Raw genomic sequence first — 26,042 nt, 5'->3', positions numbered from 1 at the left:
GTTAAGAAGCAAATGCGTGCTGCTTGGTTGTTTAGAGAGGCATCTTTGTAACATGCAAGGTTTTAAATTTCGACTGAAATCCGAAATTTCGGACCGAAGAAATTTCGGATTTCAGTCCACCGAAATCGAAACATTCCGAAACCGAAATTCCCGAAATGTACCAAATTTCGGTCGAAACTTCTGAAATTTCGGTCGAAACTTGAATAGAATATTAATATTTTATTCCTTTAGGGAATTTCAACTGAAATTACCCAAATTTCAGCCGAGATTTCGGTAATTTCGGGAGAAAAAATCAGAATTTCGATAAGGACTACCAAATTTCGACTGAAATTTCGGTTTCGGTGAATCCCGAAATTTTAGCCGAAACCGAAATTTAAAACCTTGGCAACATGGTGGGGTCCATTGTGAGGGTAATAATGGAAACTTATATGACCAAGAGGCTGATGATTCTGAGTGGGAGACGGAAAGTGAAAGTGATATTGGAAATGATGGAAGGGGAGAAATGGGTGACGATGATGGTGAATGGAAAAAGGATGACGAAAGGAAAGATAAGTATGAGAGGGCTTTCATGAAAGGTACGTGATTCAACATCAAGGACTTAAATGTCGGTTTCGGTGTCGCTTTTGGCCACAACAAAGACAGAAATTTTTCGGTTTCGGCCGAACTCATGTAAAATTCGGAAAAACAGGTTCGGTATTTTACAAGATTTCGTTGGAAATTTCGATAATTTCGGTGGAAATCTTAAAATTTTGGTGAAATTTCGAATTTATGTGCTTTCGGTGTCCGTCCTGGCCGAAATCCGAAATTTCGGGTAAAATAGTTTTTTATAATATTTGGAAGATAGGTTCACTACTTGATGGCGTCGGAATCCGGGTCTGCGATCGCGCGGTCGGTAGAGAGCCTCCGCGGGGTCTGCAATCACAAACAAAGGGGGTCAGGGGGGTCCGGGATGGGTCCCGGACGACCCACTTCGACACCCAAGTCAGATTCTTCGACCAATCAATATAAAGGACAGCGAGAAGAGGAGAGGGTTCGATCAGGTTTACCAAAGCCAAGGTGCAGGTTCTTTTCTTGGTGTGTGGGTGGATGGGTCGGAGGGGACTAACAGGGAGAGTGGGATCAAGATCCCGGCCTTCTCCCGCAGCTGGGGGGCACCAGCGAAACGACGGGAAGCAAGCTACGCTAAGCCGCGCCCCCCCTGTCCGGACGGCTCGTTTCCAGAGACCACCCCCGGCTCAAACCGAGGAGGTAGCGACCTCAGCGCAACCTCCCGGCATGGACCCGATAGCCGACCTTCAGAGGCAAATCCGAGAAGTAAAACTGAAAATGAAAAAGCCTTACGCCCACGGCATCCTCGATGAATGGGAGAGGGAAACGGCATCCCCGTTCACCTCGGAGGTCTTAAAGACCCCAGTGGAAGCAGGAATAGATCTCTCCCGTTTCGGTCTGTACGATGGGAGCACAGACCCTCTTGAGTTCCTCCAAACTTTCAAAAGGGTAATGACGCTCAGGGGCGCGTCGGACGGATTTGTGTGCAGAGCCTTTGCCTCCCTGTTAAGAAAGACCGCTAACGACTGGTACATGAGATTGGACCCCGACTCCATCGCATCCTTCCATGAATTCGGAAGGAAGTTCAGCGCAAGATTCGCCAACAACCGCCTCCGCCACGATCCAGCGGATGCCCTCTTAGCCCTCCGACGAGGAAGAAACGAGACCCTAAGAGACTTCATGTTGAAATTCAACGCCGAACTAGCCCAACTTTCTAACATGGACGTCCAAATAGCGGTCACAACACTGAAGCATGCCACCACCGACCCGAATCTCAAGCTGCATCTTACCCTCAAGCCACCGCGGGACCTGCAGGAGCTTGAACCCAAGGCTGACAAATTTGTACAGGCAGAAGAAGCCTGCGCGCGAGAACGGAGCCGGCCCGGCCCCGATGAAAGAAAAAGCAACGACGGCCGAAGGGCCATGAGGCCACGGGCCGAGGAAAGACAGGCGAGCCGGAACCCCGTCCCCGTCTTCGAAAGACTGGGAAGCGCCCCCCTCAAGGTCCCCCTCTCCCATGTCCTGCTAGCTATCAGAGATCAGGGTCTCCTGACCCCCCCAAGAGAATGGCCACAGACCCGAAGAAGCGGTCCACAAGAAAGTTCTGTGAATTCCACGGGGACCACGGCCACAAAACCGACCATTGTTTCCACCTCCGGCTCCAGTTAGAAAAACTGGCCGAGGAAGGGCACCTAAATCAATATCTCAGGAGCCCTGGAGAAAACTCACACGAGGCCCATCACCCCGCCGACGAACCCAGAGGCAGGCGTCAGTCACACAGCAGGCGCCGGTCCAGTGACCGTCGCCGATCCACAAGCAGACGCCGATCCCCGAGCAGGCACCACTCCCGGAGCAGGCACCGATCCGCCGCCACCAGCGCCCCAAGAAAGAAGAGCCCCCTGAACGGCCGCAGGCTGGCGAACAGCCGCCTACCATTATCGGAAAAATCAACATCATCGGGGGCGGACCGGCGGCGGGAGGACCAACAACAGCTGGCCGGCGAGCGTATGCAGAGCGGGTGTTTTCCCTAGAAATGCCTTCCAAAAAGGCCCGGACGGATCCCCCCCCCATGAAGATCAGGTCATTACATTCTCCTCCGAAGACCTCAACGGACTACAAGTCCCACATGACGACGCACTGGTCGTCAGGCTAGTCGTTGCCAACTTCGACATAGGAAAAATTATGGTTGACACGGGAAGCTCCGTCAATGTGCTATACCTCGGAACCTTCGAAGAGATGAAACTGGGCGAAGGGAGACTGGGACCCGCGGAGTACTCCATCTACGGGTTCTCCGGGGCGTCGGTACGGGTCAATGGCAAAATCGACTTACCCGTAACCTTTGGGACGTACCTCCTCCAAAAGACCATCTTGACCACCTTCATGGTCGTAGATATACCTTTCACCTACAGCGCCATCATAGGGCGCCCCGCTCTGAGAGACTTGGGAGCGGTAGTCTCCACCCCCCACCTCAAGATGAAATTCCTCACTCAAACCGGGGTAGGGGAAGTTCGGGGGCAGCAGATGATAGCACGCCAATGCTACGCGGCAAGCCTAAGAGGAAGCAACGCCCCGGCCGAAAACTTCACGATAGGGAGTGAAGACCCCCGGGAGCGGGCTCGCACAATCAGAGGAGAGCCCACCGAGGAGCTAGACTCCATCCCCATAGCCCAAGATCAACCGGAGAAACAAGTCCGGATTAGTTCCCTGCTGAAAGGCACCTTGCGAGACCAAATGATCAGTTTCCTCAGAGCCAATAAAGACGTGTTCGCATGGTCCGCTCAGGACATGCCCAGGATACCCAAGGAATTGGCCGTTCACAGGTTAAACATGAATCCAACCCTCAAACCCGTCCGACAGAAAAAGAGGAACTTCGTGGTAGAGCGCCAAACTCACATAAAAGCCGAAGTGGGGAAACTGCTACAAGCCGGATTTATCAGAGAGATCCGGTACCCGAGTGGCTGTCAAATGTGGTCATGGTCAAGAAAGCCAGTGGGGGCTGCTCCCAAATCTCGTCACGTGTCGTCCATGCACCAGCGAAGCCTAAACCATCATGAGGAAAGGTGCTGATAAGCGGCGAGACCATGCGATTGCGACACGTGTCACCTTCTCGCCGCCCAAAACCCCATCATCACAAATTATGGAAGGGATTATCTAGCAAAGCCGCGCGCGCCGACGAAGCAGGAGAACGGCCCAATCCTGCAAAGGAAGGCTTTCTCTCCATAATGATGAAAAGTCCGCACACCACCCCTTAAAAGGGGGAGAAAGGAAGAATAAGAGGATCCTTTTTTCAGCTCCCACAAGACAACCGGAAAAGAAAGAGGCGAGGCAATAGCAGAGAAGGCCGGGATCTTGATCCTACTCTCCTTGTTAGTCCCCTCCGACCCATCTCTACCCACACACCAAGAAAAGAACCTGCGCCTTGGCCTTGGTAAACCTGATCGAACCCTCTCCTCTTCTCGCTGTCCTTTATATTGATTGGTCGAAGAATCTGACTTGGGTGTCGAAGTGGTCGTCCGGGACCCACCCCGGACCCCCCTGACCCCCTTTGTTTGTGATTGCAGACCCCGCGGAGGCTCTCTACCGACCGCGCGATCGCAGACCCAGATTCCGACGCCATCACTACTATCCCTCTCTCAACACTTGGTAAGCTGCTGTAAGATAGAGAAAAGGCTCTTCAAACTTGATGGCGACCCAAGACTCTTCAAACTTGATGTGTCTTTATTTGAGTTTCCAAACTTCAATAATAAAAAAAAGGAATGACGAGGAGAAATTAAAGTGAGGGCACCCTTTACAGGAAGCTGAAAGCATTGAAAGCCAAACTAAAGAAATGCAAAAAAAAAAAGTATAATAAGGAGCACAAGTTCAAGAGAGAGCATGTAATGCAAAAAATTGTGGAGACTTTTTATTTATTTATTTTGATGGGTAAAAAAAATTGTGGATCTTGTTAGAAAGGAAGGACTGGTGGGGGAAGAATTAAAGGAAAGGCAGGCCCCTAAAGGGGAATATGAAGAGATCAGAAGAAGAGAGGAAAACAGTAGGCGCCAAAAGTCTTGAGCCATTTGGCTTAAAGAAGGGAATAAGATCTCTAAGTGCTTCCAAAGAATGACAATTGCTAGAAGAAGGATCAGTACAATTAATTGCCTTGCAGATGAAGAGGAATTGGTTGAGGAGAAAGATTGCATCAGGAGCCTAATTGTACAATACTTCTCAATGGTATATTCGATGGAACATGATTGGACGCCCACGCTTGGGGTTTGTCCTTTAAACAACTTTGGCAGAATCAATGTTACCGGTTGGAATTTTGAGGAATAGGAAGTTAGAACTACCATTTTTACTATGGAGAAAGATAAAACTCTTGGTCTTGACGGTTTCCGAATTGCTTTCTATCAGAAGTATTAGTGGGTGATCAAAGAGGATGTATTAGCCTTTATGTCTGAATTCCACAATAAAGGTAAGATGGGCAAAGATATGAATATGACGTTTATAACTCTCATTCCAAAGAAAGAGACATTGGGCCAATCAACCTTCACAACATGTTTATAATCTTGGCAAAAGTTTTAGATTGGAGAGTTAAATAAGTAATGAACAACATTATTTCTCAGTTGCCGTTAAAAAAAACATTATTTCTCAGTTATATATAGGGAGCTTTTGTGAAAGGGATACGGATCCTGAATGGGATTCCCATTGTGAATGAAGTTATGGATTCCAGGAGAAGAGGAGACGAGAAATGAACCATTTGCAAGATAGACATGGAGCGTATGATCACGTGGATTGGAACTTTGTGGACTTCACTCAGGGGAAGATGTGATTTAGCAATAAAAGGAGAAGCGCGGGATAAAGGCACGCTTATCAAAATCATCTTTCTCCATTTTGGTTAGTGGACATCCAATGGAGTTCTTTGACAATTTGAGAGGCATCAAACAAGGTGATCTCATATCTCCTTAAAAAAAAAAGAGTGAGATCCAGTTTTGCAAGGAGGAAGAGGAATCTTTAGACAATGTTCTCTTCCATTGCTCATTTACTCACGGATTTGGCAGTCCATGTTAAAGAGCTTTGGTTTGATTTGGGTCTTCCATAGATCTATCAAGAAGACCATTTTTCATTGGAGTAGCGGTCCTTTTGGAAAAGCGGGGCAGATTCTTTGGAGCTTAGTACCTTAAGCGATTGTATGACACGTAGGGAAAGAAAGGAGTGATCATATCTTTAAAGAGAAAATGAGAAGGGAATGATCATAACCAAAATCAAAGTCGAACCCGTTTCATGGGTGATGAGATTGGCAGTCCAACATTCATGCTTTGAAAACAAGACATGAGTAGATACTTTCTCTTTCAACGGGTCCGGAAGTTCGATATCGAGATCACGTTGTGGAGCTTCTCTTCCCGAAGAGCATCAGTCCCATTGTCTATAGAGAATCACAGCTTGCCCTAGAGATAGAGAATGGTTTCTATTTGAACCCTGATAAGGCACGGAAAAATGCTATCTCCTTATACCATGGGAGGCATTCTAAGAAATTGAGCCCGATCATTCTAGAGAATGGGACATAGGCTAATATCTCCCCTAGGTGACATCCACCCTATGTTGCATCAGTACGGTCGGTACAGCTGTTAGAATCCGACAAGTGTATTGAGTGTTGGATTCGGGAACCTCAAAAAGAACACTGTTAAAGTATAAAAGATAAATGACGCCTTTCTCCAACAGCTTAAGCTTTTGTAGAAGTTGGTAAGTTAACTTGGTATCAGAGCCAAATTAAGCTTTTGGAGAAGTTGGTAAGTTAACTTGGTATCAGAGCCAAATGTCTCGAGTTCAAACCTCCTGGATAGCAAAAATCCACATGCGATGGTTGGCCCAAAGTGGGACCACATGTGCCACGTGTTTGCCAAGTGGGCCACACGTGCGGGGGAGTGTTAAAGTATAAAAGATAAATAACGCCTTTCTCCAACACAGCTTAAGCTTTTGGAGAAGTTGATAGGTTAACTAACACGAATTCACCAAAATATTTTAATCAATTTTCAAATTTTTTACACAATAATATGGTTAACAAGTAATATATTCAGAATTTTAATAGGTTTAGTAGATATGATATTTTGTTTATATTTAAGAAACTATGATGGGCAAAACTCAAAATATATCGGTAATTGTAAAGTTGTGGTGGTGGTAGTAAAAAAAAAAAAAACAGATAAAAGAGATCTAGAAGTGTCTCCGAGAATCTTGAAGTAATGGAATCCGAGGCGTGTCCTACATGGATTCCTCACCCATTTATAAGGATCCATGTAAGATGGAATCAGCCCTCTTCAGTGTGGTGAAGTTCAATTTTGATGGAAGTTCATTAGGAAATCCAGGATGAGCAGGCATCGGGGAACTTTTCTGAGATAATATTGGAAGAATGCTTCTATCCTTGGCAGGACCAGCTGGGTTGTGTGATTCTAATGAGACGGAAGCAAAAGCTCTTCTTTGGGGCTTGACATGATGTGCAAGATCCTTGTCCGGTCCATTAATCATTGAAGGGGATTCTGCTAACGCGTGGTCTAGGAATAAGTCTATAGTCTAGATTTTTTTTTGAATGGATACTGGTCCATGGAAATTGGTAGCCATTATATCAAAAATTCAAGAACGTTGCTCGATCATTCACCCAGAATTTAATCACTCGAAGTGATCAGCAAATGAGGAAGCTGATAAGTTGGCTAAAGAAGGGCGGTGAAGGAAGCATTTGCCCTTAATTAGCGAATGATAGTTGTGAGATTGGGATGGGAAAGGGCTAGGCGGGTTATGTTTTGGGGGACTGTGTAGCTGCTGGTAACAATTTGTGTAACCATGTAGCCGCTGTATACATTTTGTGGGATGCCTTGTCTCCATTGATATATTTGGTTGCAGTCTTTACTAATAAAATCTATTATTTTTCAAAAAAAAATAAAAATCCCAGAGTGGATACATTTCCCAGAATTAATTTCAAGCTAACTTCTTCTATGTCATAATGAAACTAGTATGCTTATGCTATTCTGTTTCAATGTAAATTATTCATCTTCTAAATCATCCAGAAACATTTTCAGGCAGTGCATTTTTCAAGTTTATTGTCTTGCTCTTATTCATGTTTTCATGCACTGAATTTATTGATACACCTTCAGGCAGTGGTACAGAGACTCTGCTGAACTGAGGGAGGGTTGGAAGAATGAATACTTAGTAGAAGCATGTAACCGTTTTGGACTGTGCATTAGAAGGGAAACCCATCCTCCCTCTGCCACTTGTTGCATAAGAGGTTTGCATAGTTGGTGCCCTTGATTTTCTCGTGTCATTCCCCATTAACTCCACCGGAAGCAATGAAACTTTAAAAATTGAAAGTGAAAATTCTAAGCGTTAAATCCAGGATTGGTGTCAATATTTTATAGGTTCTTTGCAGGGCGGGCATTGTAGTACGGTCTTTGGCAGTATCATGTGGTAAAGATTTAATTGCTAGTGGAATATTTCTTTTGGATAGTTTTACATGCATGGAGTGGGAGCTATGGGGTGGTATTCTGAAAAAATGTCAGGAAGCGCGCTGCTAAGAGCCTTTTGTACAAAATAATGTTAACATTTTAATTATGTTTCTACATTTAATAAGATATAGGAGACTGTTAATAAAAATATCAAATTTTCAATAAATCAGGAATTTAAAACCAAGTAAAAGATGTAATATGGTGGGATGGTGAAGCTTGGGAGGAAGAGAGGGAGGCAGGGATTTCTCTGACGTAGGAGGTATGAAATTGCAGAAACCCTAATGGAAGTCAAAATGCTGAATTAAATGCGGGTATTGGAGATATCTTAAATTACGAGTTCAAGCTGGGAAGCAACATTGATAATCACAAAGCTGCGGAGTTCCTTTGGTTGGATTCCTTCTATTCAATTTTTTCCATTGTTGGCTTATTGCATCAAGGCTCCAGAAGGGTGGATCAAGTACATTATTGGTGGGTCTGCATCAGAAACCTAGATCAAGGGTCATGGAGAGATGATCTTTTCTTTCCCTTGAATACAGCCGCGCTTCAGATATTCTCTACTAGGTTTTTTTCTTGTCCTCAGCTGATCTATAACCAACAGGGTGGAATTTACTTCAGCTATTGAAGCTGTGAGAAGGGAAAAAGGCTTGGGTTGAAGAATTATACTAATTGAACCAGACCCTGAATCTATAATGAGCATTCATTGTGGCAAAATTGTCATGGTTGAGGGGTCTATGTGATGAACTCAGGAAGCTTCTCTCTGGGATTACTTGGTTAGTTCTATACATCAATCATGAAGCTAGAAGGTTGCGTCTACTAAGAAACGAGCTCTAAAAATACAGGCATCTTCACATCTTTTGTAAATTGTTCTATAATTATGCCACAAGATTATTAATGGTCTTTCCTGTTATTTTATATTATTTTGTACATGAATCATCAGGTACTTGCTGAGTACATCTACCTAGAAGGTGTGAAGACTAAAATTGAGTTTTATTTGCCTATAATACGTTTAATAAAAAAAAACTCCCCAGTCCATACTGAGCCCTTGAAAACTCTTTCCCTGGATCTGGTTTCTCCATGGTTGTCGCATATGAAACAGAGTGGTTACAGTCCTAGGAGTGTGTAGTAGGCCAATGCTACCGGCATTGCAATAAGCATGCCAACAATAACCCTACAACCAGAATAGAAAATGTCAGTACAACCTTTTTCCTTTTTTTTTTTTTTTCAGGTTGAAAACTTGAAATGCATAAACAATTCTAGTTCAAATGGCTTGAATTGAACATTAGATTTGTTACCCAGTGCTCAGAATGTCTGGATGTACATTGTACTCTCTAGCAAACACAAATGGCACAATTCCTTGAGGAAGGGCTGCCTGCCATAAATCATATACTTTAGTCATCTGAACAGGCTGTAGACAGAGATGATACATAAAACAGAAGCTAATATATGATATCTTGCTCGTAGTTTCCTTGTAAAGTAGCGGTGAATTAGAACTGAAGTAGTCAACAGGTGGAATAGCGGTAAAGTAGTCTCCTTGTAGAGTAGAGATAAGTAGTGTTTGGTTGTCAAATGAAGGAGCTTCCTGGTGCGGAGTGTCATTACAAAAATAAAGGGGGGGTAGGAGTCTCATTACCAATGCAGAGAGAGGGAAGGGAGAGAGAGGAGTGCTAAATCCTGAGATTCTACTAGCAAAAAAACCATTTTTTTTCCTATTTTGGTCGGGGACAAAGGTCATGCCACATGGGTAGACAAGGAGAGACGAGGGAAGTAGTCTCCTAGTAGTTTGAATCAAAACATGCAACCAAACACCGCTATTAGATGATCTGTCAAACGCCACATGGGCTGACAAGGGAGAGACAAAGAAAGTAGTCTCGTAGTAGTTTTAATTAAAACGTCCATCCACACAACTATTAGATGATCTTTTAGAAAAAAAGAAGAAGAAACAGTGTCAAAACACCTAGTAAAACCCGAGAAAAAAGAGAAACCAAAAAGTGGATTTTAATGTCTCTGTAAAATACAAGTGCTATTTGCCTTCACCAATGAAATGTACTCACCTGAACTATTGCCACTCGTAACAATGTGCCCCTCATTCCAATAGCTAATGAGGAGATTGCCATCAGGGCAGGGCCTATTATGAACCTTATTCCTAAAGCTACAGCTGCCATTCTGCCCCCACATGCTATGATTTTAGACTGTGATGCCATGAAAAGACCTGCCAAGTTCTACAAATACACTCTTAGGAAAAAATCATTGTTCATCTTCCATGACATTTTAGCTATCACAGACAAAATCTCACCTAGGCTGAACATGGCCATGCCAAGTCCACCATCTGACAAAATTGATATAGATTTATCAACTATCTCTGGCAGTTTTATTCCCCACCTGCAATGAACTCAATTGTTTCATTTGGTTACATAACCAGGTTTAACAAATTAAACCCTCACATACACATTTGGTTACATGGCCCTGTTTGTATTGCAGGAAAATATTCATGACAGAAAATGTTTCCTTGGAATTTTTTTCTTTACAAGATTTGTGGTTAGTTTAGAGGGATATTATCACAAATTGAAGCCCTCAGGGTTGGTTCAAGTTATCTTTTTTTTCATGTGTAACTAATGTAGGGAATTTTAGAAATATTTTTGCTTTCCAAACTTTCCAGATAATTTCTGCAATCCAAACAGGGCCTGAAAAGGAAAAGAAAGAAAAAGGGAAATGATATCAGCACAACCATGTTTTAATAATTGCACTATCTCAGCATGTCTTTTCTTTTTAATTGGTTTTCAGAGTTTTTTGGGAAATAATAACCTTTGACAGCTGAGTTGGTGCAATTAAAAAAGCTGATTGGTGCAATTATTAAAACATGGCTGTGCTGATATCATTTCCCAAGAAAAAACCCCCATTTATCAAGTATTCATGCAATTGATTTACCCCAAAGGCCTACCTAAAGCTGATGGCTGCCCAAATGAGACCAAGGAAACTTGAGTAAGTATTGGGGTTTCTCATGAGCTTTCTCCACACCGTCAACAGAATGATCTTGATTTTATGATTTCTTGTGTATCTGGCTTTTGCTTCCTCCCCTCCATTAGATTGCTCTCCTCCTTGGGCTTCTAATTCATAGAGTCAAAGCACTTAAACCAAATTGCTTAACTAAAGCTATTGAAGCTCAATGGATTGTCCGAAGACTTGAACAAAGTATGAGGGGAATTTGGATATCCAGACTTGAGTCCGAACTCACTCAGAGGTCAGGGCAACATGTTTATTTAGCCGAGTTTTGGCCCGAGTAGTGTGAGTCTACGATAAATCATAAAAGACAATGGAAAGTGAAAAACAGGAAAAAAAATAAAAAATGAGGCGACCACCTTGTCTTTTATTATTTAACAAGTTGTCAGAAGCTGTTACAATCCCCAAAAAGCTCTCAACAGCCAATTAATAAGGAAAAAACAAGGTGAGCTCGCCCCCAATTTGGTGAATATATATATATATATATATATATATATATATATATATATATATATATATATAGAGAGAGAGAGAGAGAGAGAGAGAGAGAGAGAGAGAGAGAGAGAGAGAGAGAGAGATCTTTCGTGAATAATTTTGCATAATCTAGATAACAGTTTGGGTGCATAGACCAGGTAAGATAATGCGAGCAAAAGTTCCTATATTTTTTCTTGGTTTGACCATCTCGGTTGCCTTGTTTTTAATAAAATTGCTACCATTAAAAAAAAAAAAAAAAAAATTCTATGTCATATAGATATATAATACGCATAAGTTGTCATGCTTGTATATCCATAATATGAGTCACCAATAATTATTTTAATAATTACATACATCTGCTGATAGAGGGAGATGAAGGGAGGGCAGAGCTTTGGACCTTACGTTGGTGAGTGCCTGATCGAATTGATCAGATCATGTAGGAACAATGTTCGTAGCTCTTGCTTTTTTAAGAGCATCCAAAAATGTGATTTTTGAAATCGCCTCTCTCTCTCTCTCTCTCTCTCTCTCTCTCTCTCTCTCTCTCAGGCGAGTCAATGACTGGCACACCAATCTTTTTATTAACTCAAGGGACTCTAGCAATTCCCTAACCATTATGAGTAATCAGATTGAGAGAAAAACATTAAGAATTTTTATCCCATTCTCTATAGTTTCAGCTACCAAAGGTTTTCTACACTTCTTTTCTTAAACTGTGACAGTTGATAAACAAACCATCTTTCAGTGCAATGACAAACATAAACACATGTACCTGCTATTTGAGAAGGTGTTGCTGTGACTGCCTCTGCAGCTCTGAACTCAAATAGAAACAGCAAAAGGCTATACCAAATTGTACTCTGTAAGAAGACTATCTGAGGCAGAAGTTTGGTCGCTTCATTACCATACATGGCTTTTAATAGTGGAATTCCAAGGACCAAAGTGTTGGGCAGTGTTGCCAGAGAAAACCCAGTTATTAGCCAATCTAAGCTGCCTCTAGAGCTAAGTTTTGTAAGGATAACTGATACAAGAAGGGCTACTAATTTCTGTATTGAGTCTGCAAATATGAGTTTAAGGTTCATATGGTAAAGATTGTTGGCAGAAATTATTCTGAAGGATAGTAAGGGGACTGAGAAGTTTGTGACAAACTTGTTGATTCCTGAACACTGATTTGGAGTGAAGAGTTTCCACCATTTTACAGATATGTAAGCTAAGATCATGGTGGAATAAAGTGGCACTGTCGCCACCAAGACGTGGTAGACGTCTGTTAGAGAAATCATATTAGGAAGAATGAAGAGAGTTGGGATTCTAATGGGTATGTTTTCATGGAATTTGGATGGTTAATCTCCTATATACTTGCACCAAGTTACCTTTCTTGGTTGGTAAAGATGAGAGGAGTTTGATTCTAATGATTTTTGGGGAAAGACCCAAGTGCCCCCAGTAATGTTGATAGCCCAAAATGGCCCACCTGAAATGATCTTGGTCACTGGCAATGATTTCTATATTTGTGCAGGTCAAAACGCGGCCAAAGCAAATCCTAGTCGATTACTGGGCTGAGTACTCGGTTGATGCAGTCATAGCTTGGAGGTCGGAGGAGTTTTGATTGGGTTTGTAGGGAAAATGCGGACTCAGATAAGAATGCAACCACGGTAAAAAGGGCGAGTTGACTCAGGTGAGTCGTCAATGACATGGGAGTTTTTTGAAACTATTGCATTCATTTTTGTTAAAGAGGCAAAAAGGTGCTAACATTTGAGTTAGGGAGATGATGTGGGTGCTATGTTGTTTTAATATTGATGGTCTTGGTTGGTTGTTTGTAGCTTTTTGGCAATGGAAAGAGGGCTGCCAATATCAAAACAAAGGAGTGAAGATATAATATTCCTGTGAGGGATTTCTTGTAAATAGGAAAGTTTAGGGTGTTTCTGTCATTTTAAGTTGTAAGATTCTTTTTTGTTTCTCTAGTAATCTCTTTATCCTTTTCACCTCCGTGTATAATTGTTCTTTTTAAAATTTTGAAAGCAGAGAAACGAGTTGCATATGAATCGTTGTGTGTAGGTCGTCCCATTACGAGTCAACTCAGTCATTCATAAAGAATGGTGCAGGGTGACATGCTCCAATTTGCAGCTGCCCTGATTGGCACAGTGAACTTATAATTCAGTATCTACTATCTAGGATTTCATTGTGTAATTGTGAATCAAATTGAAGAAAAACCCCTAAACAAATTAGCCTTAGGAGGACTTTGAGGCAATTTGTATTTGCATTTTAATATCCCACTATTTTTTTTATAGTACAAGTGGTTTTGTTTAGTAGGATTTGATAATATTTACTTCTAACTGATATATTTTGTATTGTTGATTATTTCACTATTAAACGTTTTGCAAGTATTCTCCTGTGCTTTTCTAACGTTTTTGTGTGGAGATTGAAAAATGAAAAATGAAACAAATAGGGACGAAAGTGTTCTCATGTTTGCCTGTGATTTGTGATATGCCCATTTCCTCCAAATTCTCCCTTTTTGCACAATTTAAAATATTTTTTTATCGAAGTTTGCCGAGCCCTAACTGATAATAGTTTTTAGTAGGGGTGCAAGTTTGGCCCTGTCAGCCCTGACCCGCCCTGAGCCCGAACAGGGTCAGTGCTGGATTTTCTAACCCTGAGGGCGGGTCAGGGTTCATTTTTTTTTACCCTGACTCAGGTCGGGCGGGTTTTGGGTTAATGCCTCGGGTACCCTGACCCGGCCCGACCCTAAGTTTTCTATTATAGAATTGAACCATCTGTGCATGTTTCTTTTGCTAATGTTTTCTATTATCTTGGATTTATGTTTCCTTAGATTATTATTATTAATTGTCTCTGTTGCCCGTATGTTGTTGAATTCATATTGTCTTATTTTGTTCCCTTTCTCTGTTTTTGATCATTTTGTTCCATATGATAAGTGGTTGCTTTATTTTTGGCACTCTTAACAAGTATTTGCACTAGGGTCAATTAGGGCCGGCCCGGCTCGGCCCTGGCCAATCAGGGCCAATCAGGGCGGGCTAGGGCCAGCACAATACCCTGTAGGGCGGGTAATAGGTTGAGGTTTTCCGGCCCTGACTCAAGGTCAGGGCGGGTCAGGGCTGAGATAATGGGATCCAGGGTTGGGCTAGGGTTTTGAAAAACCCGACCCAACCTGACCCTGTTGCAGCGTAGTTTTTAGGGAATTGCTAGCGTCCATCGCGAAAGGCATTTCACGGCTGGTCTGTCACAAGTCAGACTAGTTACCTCGTGAATGGAACCGGCCCTTTGAGGAAATTCTTAAAAAAACAATCCCTTTCCGAGTATATGATCATCTGTTTGATGTGGGACCGAACAATCCTATTGCTTACTTAATTTTTTTTTTTAAAACTCTACATGGATTATATAACCGAGGATTGTAAAGTCTTGGATGGTACAAACTAAAGCCAGGATTTTATATTCTAAATTATGAATTTTATATAAGCTAAAACCTATATTTAACAATCCTGAAAAATGTACAATCGTGGTTTTAGTTTATAAAATTCAGGTTTTAGCTTATAAAATCCAAGTTTTAGCTTGTAAAATCCTGGATTTACAATCCTCTATTATAAATTCCCTGTATCTGCCATTCCAAAAAAAAAAAAAAAAAAACACCTTGTACCCAAGTGGCTTCTTAATTATCTAAGAAAAATGAGGCCTTGTGAGAAGGAACAAATACAAGAGATATATGCTCAAGTATTTTTCTAAAAGTACATTGAGGCCTTACTTCATATGATAATCCTAATTGTTCATCTGTTGGGCCACAACTTAAAAAGGCTTTACCCCATTAATCATCTCCATAGGATTTTTTTTTTCTGTAATGGTAAAAATTTATGAAAATGAAACAGCCATGAATAAGGCAGTCACAGGGCTGGAGATACAAAGCATGAAGAACCACAGAACATCAATAGAGACTCCTCAAGGAGGAAGAAAATAAAAAAACTCTAAGTCTGATCTAGTTACTCCTGCTCGAGCAAGGCGATCTGCATCTCCATTCGCCGATCTTCTAAAGTGATGAAATCTAACCTCATGACCCTCAATCCAATCGGAGATCTCATAAAAATAACTCTAAGAATCTCCAACCAAGGGTGAGGGATCGGCCTTGCAACCATCTAATGACACTTAGGGAGTCACCTTCCACCATAAGATTATCCACATCTCTATTGGACCTGAAAAAGCCCACTTAGTGATACTTTCCTCGTCTCTAAGAACCCCTCCAATACCCAAGGGTTAGGATCTCCATAGTATGATCCTAACCCTCCGATGTGTAGAGATAGGAGGCTTAGAATCATACTATGGAAATGATTTATGGCATACATCCTATTTACTTTGTGGGCCAACAAATCAACGGTTTGGATCTTCCTATGAAGTGGGCCCCACAATACTTCTTGAAATATACTGGACTTCATGGTGTTGAAGGTGCCTAATCACTCAGTTCTCTCAGCATCTGATCTCCCAATGCTTTCCATCTTTTGAAGACTTTATCTAAGCGGCAACCAAGTCGAGGATGCCTTAGCAAGTGACGTCCTTTTTCGAGCTTTAGACAACGAATGAAAGAAACCATAAAGTTCCAAGTTAACCAATTATCCAAAGAAATTATCTCTAAGCAGAATAGTACCATTGGAAAAAGGAGATGATGTTCACACGCCCTTGTTCTTATGTCGGAACTCCTTTTCGTATTTTAAACCTATCTGATTGGTTTTTGATACCTCTTGTGAATGATAACAGCATTTAAAAAGTAGTATATTGTGTTTTGTTTTTGGGTTTGTAACTCAATTGCATTTTCAGCTGCAACTTGTAAAGTGTAAACTATAATGTGAAAAGCTAAATAAACGTGTCACAAATATCGTTCTCTAGAATTTCTGTTTTTTTTTATGGGTAAGGGTAAAGGTAGGGATATATTATTTTTTATATTTTCTAGGGTTTATGGAGGTATTTGTGATTGGATACAACCATCAAAGAAAGTTTTTAAACTAGTATAAAAATTTATAGTCGTATGTTTTTATACTTCCTATTCTTGTGGTGAGAGAGCGTTCATGGGGAAGGTAGGAATAAAGGAGTGAATTGTAAGGGAAGTAAGGGAGTAAAGAGTTCAAAACATTGAAGAAGGAATTTTTGCTCAATTGGTCGAAAGGGTGAGAATAAGTGCAGTTGAGAACTTGCTTTAGAAATGTTAAATTTTACCAAAAAAGCTCCATCACTCTCTTTGCCATCAACCTCTTTATTAAATTCTCTTTTTTGAGATAATGACTTTTTTTCAAATCCATGCTTGACTGCTCATGAATAGCTGGGCTCAGTGAGTTGACTCGGTGGACTTGGACTCTGACTCGACTGGCTTGGATGTACTATTATTCTCTTACTGTTCCATGAGAATAATAGTGTCGTTATCCCTCAAAACAAAATATATTTATGCCATGTTTGGCAGCCAAGAAAGTTCTTTTCACATTATTAGTTATAAAGAGGTGGGAGAGAGGAGGAGAGAGGAAGGACAGGGAGAGAATTGAAAAGGCATGTTAGGCCAAAAATCGGTAACAGATACGGCAGTGACGTCAGAGCTGAGCTGGAGGACCCAAGGAGCCGAGGTGAAGGAGGTTAGTCCTGCGGAACCGAAGTGAAGGAGCTGAATCCTGCACAAGAGCAAACGAGGTCAGAAGACCAACCCGGAGTCGTTACTCCGGACAGGCTCTTCGACACTCAAGTCAGTATGAGCAGGAGTGCAGAGCGAGTTTTTAAGAATGGTAGATTGAGAAGTTATTACCCTTCGGTCTGAGCCCTGAAAGGCCTTTATAGAGGGAAACATGGGGTGGTTGGATTACCTACCCCAGGACAGGTGTCGGCCTCTTACGGGTTTAAGTTTACCTACTCTTAGGTAATTACCAGACTACCCCTGGGCCGACGCTGGATTTGTGGTGGGCCATCCTGGGGCCACGTGTCGACAGCTAATTGGCTGCTGATTTTCATACCCCGTCAGTTGCCTCCCCAGTTCTCCAAGTCATTGTAGTGATTTGGGGAAGTGTGGTAGGTTACATTCCTGCCCGGCTAAGCCGTCTGTCCGGTCTGGATATGTCCAGAAATTCTGTCTGTCCGGCCTGGAAATCAGTTCGAAAATTTTGTCTGTCCGGCCAGGAAATCAGTCCGGAAATTTTGTCTGTCCGGCCAGGAAATCAGTCCGAAAACTCTGTCTGTCCGGCCTGGGAATCAGTCCGAAAATTCTGTCTGTCCGGCCAGGAAATCAGTCCGGTAAAGCCGTCTGTCTTGCTTGGGCCGGACAGATTTTTGTCGCTTAGCGGATGCGCCATATTCTGTCCGGCTTGGGCCGGACAGATTTTTGTCGCGTAGCGTATGCGCCATATTCTGTCCGGCTTGGGCCGGACAGATTTTTGTCGCGTAGCGGATGCGCCATATTCTGTCCGGCTTGGGCCGGACAGATTTTTCTGACGGACAAGGTTGTCCCGTACACGAGCACCCTACGGATGTTCCTTAGCCGCTTGGAGATACGCGTGTATTTACTCAAGTCCTTGCCTCGAAGTGTGTGTCCGTCATTAATGAAAGACACGTGGCACCATACAAGGGCCCTCGAAGCGCGTGCCTTCCATAAATGCGAACCGCCTTAAGCTAAGGCCTATAAGAAGAGGTTTTCACTCTTCATTTCTTACTTTTTACTTTCTACTTTCGCCTTTCTCCTTTCTGCTTTTTTTCTCTGCCTGTTCGGCTCGGGTAGCTCGTGGTTGTGACCGTCTGCGGATTGGGAGCTTTCTATTCGGACTGGTAATTTTCTTGAGCGCGTCTTTTATTCGTTTCTTTTCCTGCGTTCATGTCCTGTAGTAACTTTAGCTCTGAGTCCGGTTCGGAGTCCGGTTCAGGAAAGTCCTCTTCTAGTAGCTCAGTGTCTAGTTCGTCGGGGAGGACCCAAAGTAATCCGACCAGGACTCCCGGGCCAAATATGGCAAGTCCCGATGTTAGTGTAGAAGTCGTAGATAGTGAGGACGAGGTGATTTTGGATCTGAATACCACTCCGCCTCCAACGGATAGTTATCTCCGAGCAGAGGCGAGTGTTGGTAGTGACGCCGCCGAGGCGTCCACAACATTCCTCCTGGGCCGGGCCGTTGAGGTCGTAGCTAGGGCCTGGATGGACGCCAATCCCCAATATAACGTACATGCTTTTTACGAGGAGAATATCCTTGATGAGTCCAGGCTGAGGGACATTAGGGATAGGTACTGTATTCCCCCAAGGTTTGGGCTGAGGGCCGCGATAGAGGGAGATAGGGCTTGCAACGACAGCTCCGACGTCTGTATATACGACGAGTCGTTAAGGGCCGGGCTCAGGTTCCCTCTATACCCATTCTTCGCCGCGGTCCTTCAATATTACGGGCTGGCTCCGGCTCAGGTTGCACCGAACTCATGGAGGACGCTGATCGGGTTCATATACCTCATCCAGGGCCGGCTTCAAAGACGTTTGTCTGTCCCGTTGTTCTGCACGTGTGCGCACTTGAAGAGGCATAAGGACGGGGGTTGGATTTACATTAACCAGCGCCCAGAGGTGAAAATGATCATTGACATTCCCTCTTCCATACACTTATGGAAGAACAGGTTTTTCTACGTCGAGGACAGGGAGTCCACCGAGCCCTGGCCAGTTCCTCTAAAATGGGACACCTCAGACACAATTACGATGAGCCGCAAGCCGCTCCTTGAGGGCGAGGATATGAGAACGTTCGCCCTAGTCTGTGAGGAGCTGGACTGGGAGGGCCTCATTCATTGTGCGGAATTATCTGGGGAAGAGGTTCTGGTCGGGCTTGGCCTTAGTACTGCGACCCCCGCACGTATGTGGCTAGTCTTGCTTTAAACTCTTTTTCCTCCTTTTTGCTTCTGACCGGTTTGTTCGTTCATGTTGACTTTCAGAGATGCAGAAACAGTCCAAGCTGGAGAAGGTGAGGCAAGGAGCATTTGGAAGGGCCCAGCAGAGCCAGAAAAGGAAAGCCGCCGAGATTTCGAGTCCTGCTCCGACCCGGGACACGCCGCCCCCCCAAAGGCAAGACTTTAGTGAAGCTGGTCGGCGCCTACGACCGAGGAGCAGGGTCTTCAAAGTTGGGGGGAACATCCACTGGAGTCCGCCCGCCCCCGGCAAAGTCTGGGGATAATGTTTTTTGGCCCAACTGGGCCGTTCAGAAAAGCGACACCGGCCTGGGTGAGAGCCAGGTAGCCGTGGAGATCGTCACTAAGGGTCTCCTGAACAGAGACAAGTTGCAGGCTCTAAACGAGCCTCCAGCTGCGGCCGACGAGGCCATCTTCTCTTCACTCTATTAGGTAAGATGGCTTGCATCATTACTACATGTTTTTATGCATCATTTTTTTTAACGCTTGCTTGCCTGCAGATCGGATTGTACTACAATGATTTTCGGGAGAAGAGCAAGAAGTTTTCCGAGGCAATAACCAAGTCAGAGGAGGAGAGCAGCCAACTGATGCAGGAGGCAGCCGAGCTCCAAAGGTCCATCGGGGAGAGGGACGCGGAGAATCAGCGGCTCAAAGACAGAGGGAAAGAGCCAGGAGAGGCAGATAGCGGCCGTCGAGGAGGTCGTGCAGAAAAAAGAGGACGAACTTATTAGTTTATCCAGTGAATCCTACAAACTGGGATTCTTTGATTGTCTTGGGCAGGTCAAGGATTCCAACCCGGCTGTGGTCTTGACTGGCCTTGTCCTCCCTGATCCGCTGGTGGCTGGCGACGACGAGCAGGACACTACAGCTGCCGCAGAGGTCCCGGAGGCACATCCATCACGGGGTGGTAGCCACGGGGTGACTGGAGCTCCATTTCTTTCTTTTGTAATGGTCCTTGGAGACCCTACTTTTTGTAATGGCCCTTCGAGGCCCTATTTTTTGTAATGGCCCTTCGAGGCCCCACTTTTTTATGAATGGAAATTACATTTTGTTGTCCACTGTCCACTTATGTCTGCCTCTGGCTAATACTGTTTGATTCTATACTGTGGGCCAAAGATACTCCGGGCAGACGTTCAAGCTTCGGTTGACCGGAGTCCTTGCGAGGGCAAACCGAGGTGAATTAACCAGCGAGTACCCAAGTTTTAGTGAATTGGGTTTCTAAGATGATTTGGTTTCTGTCCGGGCCCGTTCCTGACCAAGAGTGCGCTCCCGGTCTTTGCGGAGACGAGCCGAGGCGAACCAAGCAGCGAGTACCCTAGTTTTAGTGAACTGGGTTTCCAAGTAGCTTTGGTTTTTGCTGTCCGGGCTCGTTCCTAACCAGGAGTGCACTCCCAGTCTTTGCGGAGACGAGCCGAGGTGAACCAAGCAGCGAGTACCCTAGTTTTAGTGAACTGGGTTTTCAAGTAGCTTTGGTTTTTGCTGTCCGGGCTCGTTCTTGACCAGGAGTGCACTCCCGGCCTTTGCGGAGACGAGCCGAGGTGAACCAAGCAGCGAGTACCCTAGATTTAGTGAACCGGGTTTCCAAGTAGCTTTGCTTTTTGCTGTCCGGGCTCGTTCCTGACCAGGAGTGCACTCCCAGCCTTTGTGGAGACGAGACGAGGCGAACCAAGCAGCGAGTACCCTAGTTTTAGTGAACTGGGTTTCTAAGTAGCATTGGTTTTTGTTGTCCGGGCTTGTTCCTGACCAAGAGTGCGCTCCCGGCCTTTGCGGAGATGAGCTGAGGCAAACCAAGCAGCGAGTACCCTAGTTTTAGTGAACTGGGTTTCCAGAGAGTGCGAGGAGATTTGCAAAAGAGCCTCTATCATTCACATTCAATATATATATTTTTACAAAATCACTTTCGTGCCGGGTGGTCTACTACTGATAGTATTTTCGGAGGTTCTTCGAGTTCCAGGCATGGGGTAGTAGGTGCTCCCTAAGCGTCTCCAGCTTATAACTTCCCGGGCGAATCACCTCTTTTACTCGGTACGGCCCCTCCCAGGTCGGGGAGAGTTTTCCGATCTTCTTCGGTTGGGGGATAGCAGCTTTCCTTAGGACTAGATCCCCTGCTCGGAATTCGCTGGGGCGTATCTTCAGATCATGATAGTTGGACACTTTCTGCTTGTAGGCGATGACCCTGATTCGAGACTCTTCCCGGGCTTCCTCCAGTAAGTCGAGATTTGCACGGAGCCCGTCTCCATTGAGCTGTTCATTGAAGTTGGTGACTCTGGGAGACGGGGCGCCCACATCAACGGGTATTACGGCCTCCGTCCCGAAGGACAAGTTGAATGGTGACTCCCCCGTTGGTGTGTGCGGGGTGGTGCGATACACCCATAGGACATGATAAAGTTCATCTGCCCATCGGCCAACCTTTTTGTCCAGCCTCTTTTTAATCCCCTGAAGCAGGATTCTATTCGTTACTTCGGTCTGCCCATTCGTCTGAGGGTGCGCTACTGAAGTGAATCTCTGTTCGATCTTCAAGTCGGAGCAGAATTTTTGAAAGTTTCGGCAGTCGAATTGTCTTCCATTGTCTGTTATCAAATCTGCAAACCACCGACTTCCAAAAGAAGTTCTGCACGTTTTGCTCTGTGATCTGGGCTAGAGGTTCGGCCTCCACCCACTTGGTGAAATAGTCAATGGCCACTACTACGAACGCGCGCCTTCCAGAGGCTGGTGGAAAGGGGCCCAAGATGTCCATCCTCCATACTGCGAAGGGGAGTGGGCTGATGATCGGGGACATAGACACAGCAGGTTGGTGGATGGTGGGAGAGAACTTTTGGCATCTCTCGCACTTCTTGACCAGGTTCAGTGCGTCTTGTCTTAAGGTGGGCCAGTACAGGCCTCTCAGTAGCACTTTGATTGCCAGGGCCTTGCCCCCTAGGTGTTCCCCACAAATCCCTTCGTGCGTCTCTTGTAGGGCGTACGCGGCGTTGCTGGGCCGGAGGTACTTTAGGTATGGGAGGGTGTACGACATTTTGTACAGGCTCTCACCATCGAGGGAAAATCTGGCTACTCTCTGTATCACTTTGCGGGCCGCCTTCTTAGCTTTGGGAAGCTTCCCGCTACGTAGGTATTCAATGATTTTGTCCATCCAACAGCACTCGTGCTCCACCTGCATTAATTCAGCGGCCTCATTTTCGATACTGGATTTCTGTAGGAACTCCATACATATACTCCCGAGGGTGGTGTATCCGGATGCAGCCAGTTTAGACAGCACATCCGCTTTTCCATTTTCTGTTCTATGGATTCTGATGACCTCGAAATTTTTGAACTTGCTGGCTAACTGGCAGACTTGGGAGAGGTATTTGATCATACGTTTGTTGCGGGCCTCATAGACCCCTTGAATCTGGTTTGCAACCAGCTGGGAGTCACAGTACGCTTTCAGCCTTTGAGCGCTGGTTTGGACTGCGGCCTCATATTCTGCCTCATTGTTGGACGCGCGGAATCCGAACCTTAGGGCGTAATCTAAAGCGAAGTTGTCAGGCCCGGTGAGAACCAAACCTGCTCCACAGTCACCCTTGTTTGAAGATCCGTCCACGTACACTTCCCAGAGTGGTTCGATGGTCGATGGATCCTGCTCTACCGGTACGGGGACGATTTTTGCTCTTATTGGTTCAGTCTCAGCTTCTGTTCGCTCAGTTCTGGTTTCGTTTTCCACAACCGGGGTTTGGACAATTTCAGATCCGGTGCTCTGCTGGGGGATGGTGCATTCAGCCACGAAGTCTGCCAGCACTTGAGCCTTTATCACTGGCCTAGGCATGTACTGGATATCGAATTCCCTCAGCTCCACGGCCCATTTCACGAGTCGTCCTGAGATGTCCGGTCTATGGAGAACCTGCCGGAGCGGCTGATCTGTCAGGACTTTTATCGTGCAGGCTTGAAAATACGGCCTCAATTTTCTGGCTGCCATGACCAGGGCGTAGGCCAATTTCTCGACCCGCTGGTACCTTATCTCGGCATCGTGCAGGACTTTACTGACATAGTAGACCGCTTTTTGTTGGTTGTGCTCTTCTTGAACTAGGACGGTTGCTAGAGCCATGGGGCTCACGGATAGGTACAGGAGCAGCTCCTCCCCCGGCTCGGGCTTTGTCAACAGCGGTGGGGAGGACAAGTACTGCTTCAGCTCCTCGAATGCGGTCTGGCACACCTCTGTCCATGGTGCAGTCTTGATTCCTTTAACGGCGTTGAAGACAGGCAGGCACCTCTCTGCAGACTTTGAGATGAAGCGCCCCAGTGCGGCCACCATTCCCGTTAGCCGTTGTACTTCTCTGATGGTTCTCGGTGGAGTCAGCTCCACCACAGCCTTGATCTTCTCTGGATTTGCCTCTATCCCTCTTTGGCTTACCATAAACCCCAAGAACTTTCCCGAGTTGACGCCGAAAGTGCACTTGGTAGGGTTGAGCTTCATGTTATGCTCTCTTAGGACTTGGAATGTTTCTCTCAAGTCAGATACATGATCTTGCGCACTTCGGCTTTTGACCAGCATATCATCGACATAGACTTCCATGTTGCGGCCGATCTGTTTCTGGAAGAGCTTGTTTACGAGCCTCTGATACGTGGCCCCGACATTTTTTAAGCCGAAGGGCATGACACGGTAACAGTACGTCCCCTGATCTGTTATAAAGGAAGTCTTCGGTATATCTGACTCATACATTCTGATCTGGTTGTATCCGGAGAAGGCGTCCATGAAGCTTAGTAATTCGTGACCTGCGGTGGCATCAATGAGCTGATCGATTTTCGGGAGCGGGTAGCTGTCCTTGGGACAGGCTTTGTTCAGATCGGTGAAATCAACGCAGGTCCTCCACTTCCCATTTGTCTTTTTTACCAGGACCACGTTTGCCATCCAGTCCGGGTATTAGATTTCTCGAATGAAGTCAGCCCATAAGAGCCTCTCCACTTCTTCCTTTATCGCCTGCTGCCTCTCGAGGGCAAAATGTCTTCTTTTCTGTTTCACCGGCCTGCAGGTCGGGTCAACACCCAGTCTGTGTGTGCTGACCTCCGGGTCTATGCCGGGCATGTCACCGAGAGCCCATGCAAAGACGTTTGCATTGTCTTGAAGAAACTAGGTGAGGCTATGCCGGGTGCTGACGCCTAGAGAGGAGCCGATCTGAACGGCTTTCTCATTATCGCCTTTGCACAAGAGGATGGAGATGAGGTCTTCGGCGGGTTGGGTCCCCTGGGCTTCGTCCCTCAGATCGAGTAGCTCAATCGGCAGCGATTCCATCACATTTTTGCCCTTGAGTGCCATGGCATAGCACTCCCTGGATTGTGGTTGGTCTCCCCGGACTTCTCCCACGCCGTTTGGCGTTATGAATTTCATTTTTTGGGGATATACTGAAGCGACTGCGCGGATTAAGTTCTGGCCGGGTCGTCCCAAGATAGCGTTATAGACCGAAGTGGCCCTCACTACTAGGAAGTTGACCATCGCAAAAGCTTGACAGGGCGGCTCTCCGACGAGGACTGGGAGTTCAATCTGTCCTTCCACTTTCACGACTTCCCCTGAGAAATCGAACAGATCAGAGTTTCCTGGCCTCAAACAGTCGTCACCTATCATCATTTTCTGGAAAGCATGTTAGTACAGGATTTCTGCCGAACTCCCGTTGTCGACAAGGATTTTCTTCACTTCCCAGTTCGCGACGAGCATAGTTAGGACCAGGGCGTCGTCGTGTGGCAGTATCAAGTTGTCGAGATCCGCATCTGAAAAGGAGATCTCATTCTCCGTCTTCATCTTTTTGCTGCATTTGTGCACGGCGTTGACTCGGCGTGCGTATGCTTTTCGAGCAGCAGATGATGTGCCCCCAGCGGCCGGTCCGCCCATAATCGTGCTGATGACCCCCTTTGGCTGGGACCGGCGTGCCTCTTATCGTGGACTGGATGGTAGGGGAGATTGATCCCGGGCAGGGGGCGACTGTGACCGTCGAGGGCTCCGGTCCTGGGGACTCTTCTCTCTGCGCTCTCTTCTGTGGCCGTCACTTATGACATACTTTTTCAAGTATCCCCGACCAATCAGCAGCTCGATTTCTTCCTTGAGCTGCCAGCATTCATCTGTGTCGTGTCCGTGGTCCCTGTGGAACCGATAGTACTTCGACTTGTCTCTCTTGCTTCCCTTGGAGATCATTCTGGTCGGCCACCTTACGAACTCTTCTCCTCTGATTGCGGCCAGTATGTGTCTCCGGGAGGTGTTGAGGGGGGTAAAGTTCTCTTCCCTTCTCTGGGGGGACCTCTCTCTTTTGGCGGCCTTATCATCCGTACGCTGCTTGGTAGGGTTCTTGTCTTCAGAGGTTCTCCTCCGATTTGAGTCAAGGGCCGCCAGTGTCTCTTCCACTGCTATATATTCCTCCGCTCCGGCCATCAGATCCGCCAGTGAGTGTGGGTTTTGGCGAGCCACTGACCGGCGGAAATCGTTGGATCTAGCGCCTACGAGGAGCGCGTTCATGGCGGCACAGGGATCCAAATTCAGCACTTGGAGTGCCTCCCTGTTGAAACGGCTGACGAACACCTTCAGAGGTTCGCTGTCCTCCTGCCGCAAGGCCATCAAGGATGCTGTTGTTTTCCTTGGCCTCCGGCTGCTCATGAAATGGCGGACCAGATTGTCCCCAAAGTCTTCAAAGTTGCTGATGGAGTTCG

At 45.5% G+C, this 26,042-nt stretch overlaps 3 protein-coding genes across 9 annotated transcripts in view; 1 reads left to right on the top strand and 2 right to left on the bottom strand.

The window, feature by feature from the left end:
- Positions 1-9,048, top strand: part of LOC143887605 (uncharacterized) — a 47,958-nt gene extending 38,910 nt beyond the window's left edge. For 5 of the 7 annotated variants that reach the window (XR_013254297.1, XR_013254300.1, XR_013254296.1 and 2 more), the window contains one exon: positions 7,671-9,048. Coding sequence is in view for 2 of the 7 variants with exons in the window: in XM_077391704.1 (XP_077247819.1) it covers positions 7,671-7,801; positions 8,292-8,323 (163 nt within the window). In the remaining 5 variants the exon portion in view is untranslated. The remainder of the gene's footprint in view (positions 1-7,670) is intronic. The other 2 variants (XM_077391705.1, XM_077391704.1) reach the window with 2 other exon arrangements.
- On the bottom strand, positions 8,852-12,967 carry PIN8 (Auxin efflux carrier family protein). The gene is made up of 6 exons (XM_077391702.1): positions 12,256-12,967; positions 10,957-11,122; positions 10,312-10,397; positions 10,070-10,227; positions 9,311-9,387; positions 8,852-9,186 (listed from the first exon to the last, which is right to left on the bottom strand). The coding sequence occupies exons 1-6, from the start codon at positions 12,758-12,760 to the stop codon at positions 9,120-9,122; spliced, it is 1,059 nt and encodes a 352-aa protein (XP_077247817.1). The 5' UTR covers positions 12,761-12,967; the 3' UTR covers positions 8,852-9,119.
- An 8,985-nt stretch (positions 12,968-21,952) lies between these two features.
- LOC143888514 (uncharacterized) lies at positions 21,953-23,661 on the bottom strand. Its single transcript, XM_077392971.1, has 2 exons — positions 22,279-23,661; positions 21,953-21,958 (listed from the first exon to the last, which is right to left on the bottom strand). The coding sequence occupies exons 1-2, from the start codon at positions 23,659-23,661 to the stop codon at positions 21,953-21,955; spliced, it is 1,389 nt and encodes a 462-aa protein (XP_077249086.1).
- Positions 23,662-26,042: the final 2,381 nt, after the last annotated feature.

Source organism: Tasmannia lanceolata, unplaced genomic scaffold (genome assembly GCF_043159265.1).
Source record: "Tasmannia lanceolata isolate RefF3 unplaced genomic scaffold, GAP_Taslan_0.1 ptg000012l, whole genome shotgun sequence".
Lineage (NCBI taxonomy): Eukaryota > Viridiplantae > Streptophyta > Magnoliopsida > Canellales > Winteraceae > Tasmannia > Tasmannia lanceolata.
This window is presented reverse-complemented; position numbering and strand designations above follow the sequence as displayed.

Coding starts and splice junctions, on each gene's coding strand:
- PIN8 (XM_077391702.1), bottom strand. CDS start 12,760: ATGATTTCTCTAACAGACGTCTACCACGTCTTGGTGGCGACAGTGCCA. Junction 11,123..12,255: donor AACACCTTCTCAAATAGCAG/GTACATGTGTTT, acceptor TCTATGAATTAG/AAGCCCAAGGAGGAGAGCAA. Junction 10,228..10,311: donor CATGGCCATGTTCAGCCTAG/GTGAGATTTTGT, acceptor AGAACTTGGCAG/GTCTTTTCATGGCATCACAG.
- LOC143888514 (XM_077392971.1), bottom strand. CDS start 23,661: ATGGTGGCCGCACTGGGGCGCTTCATCTCAAAGTCTGCAGAGAGGTGC.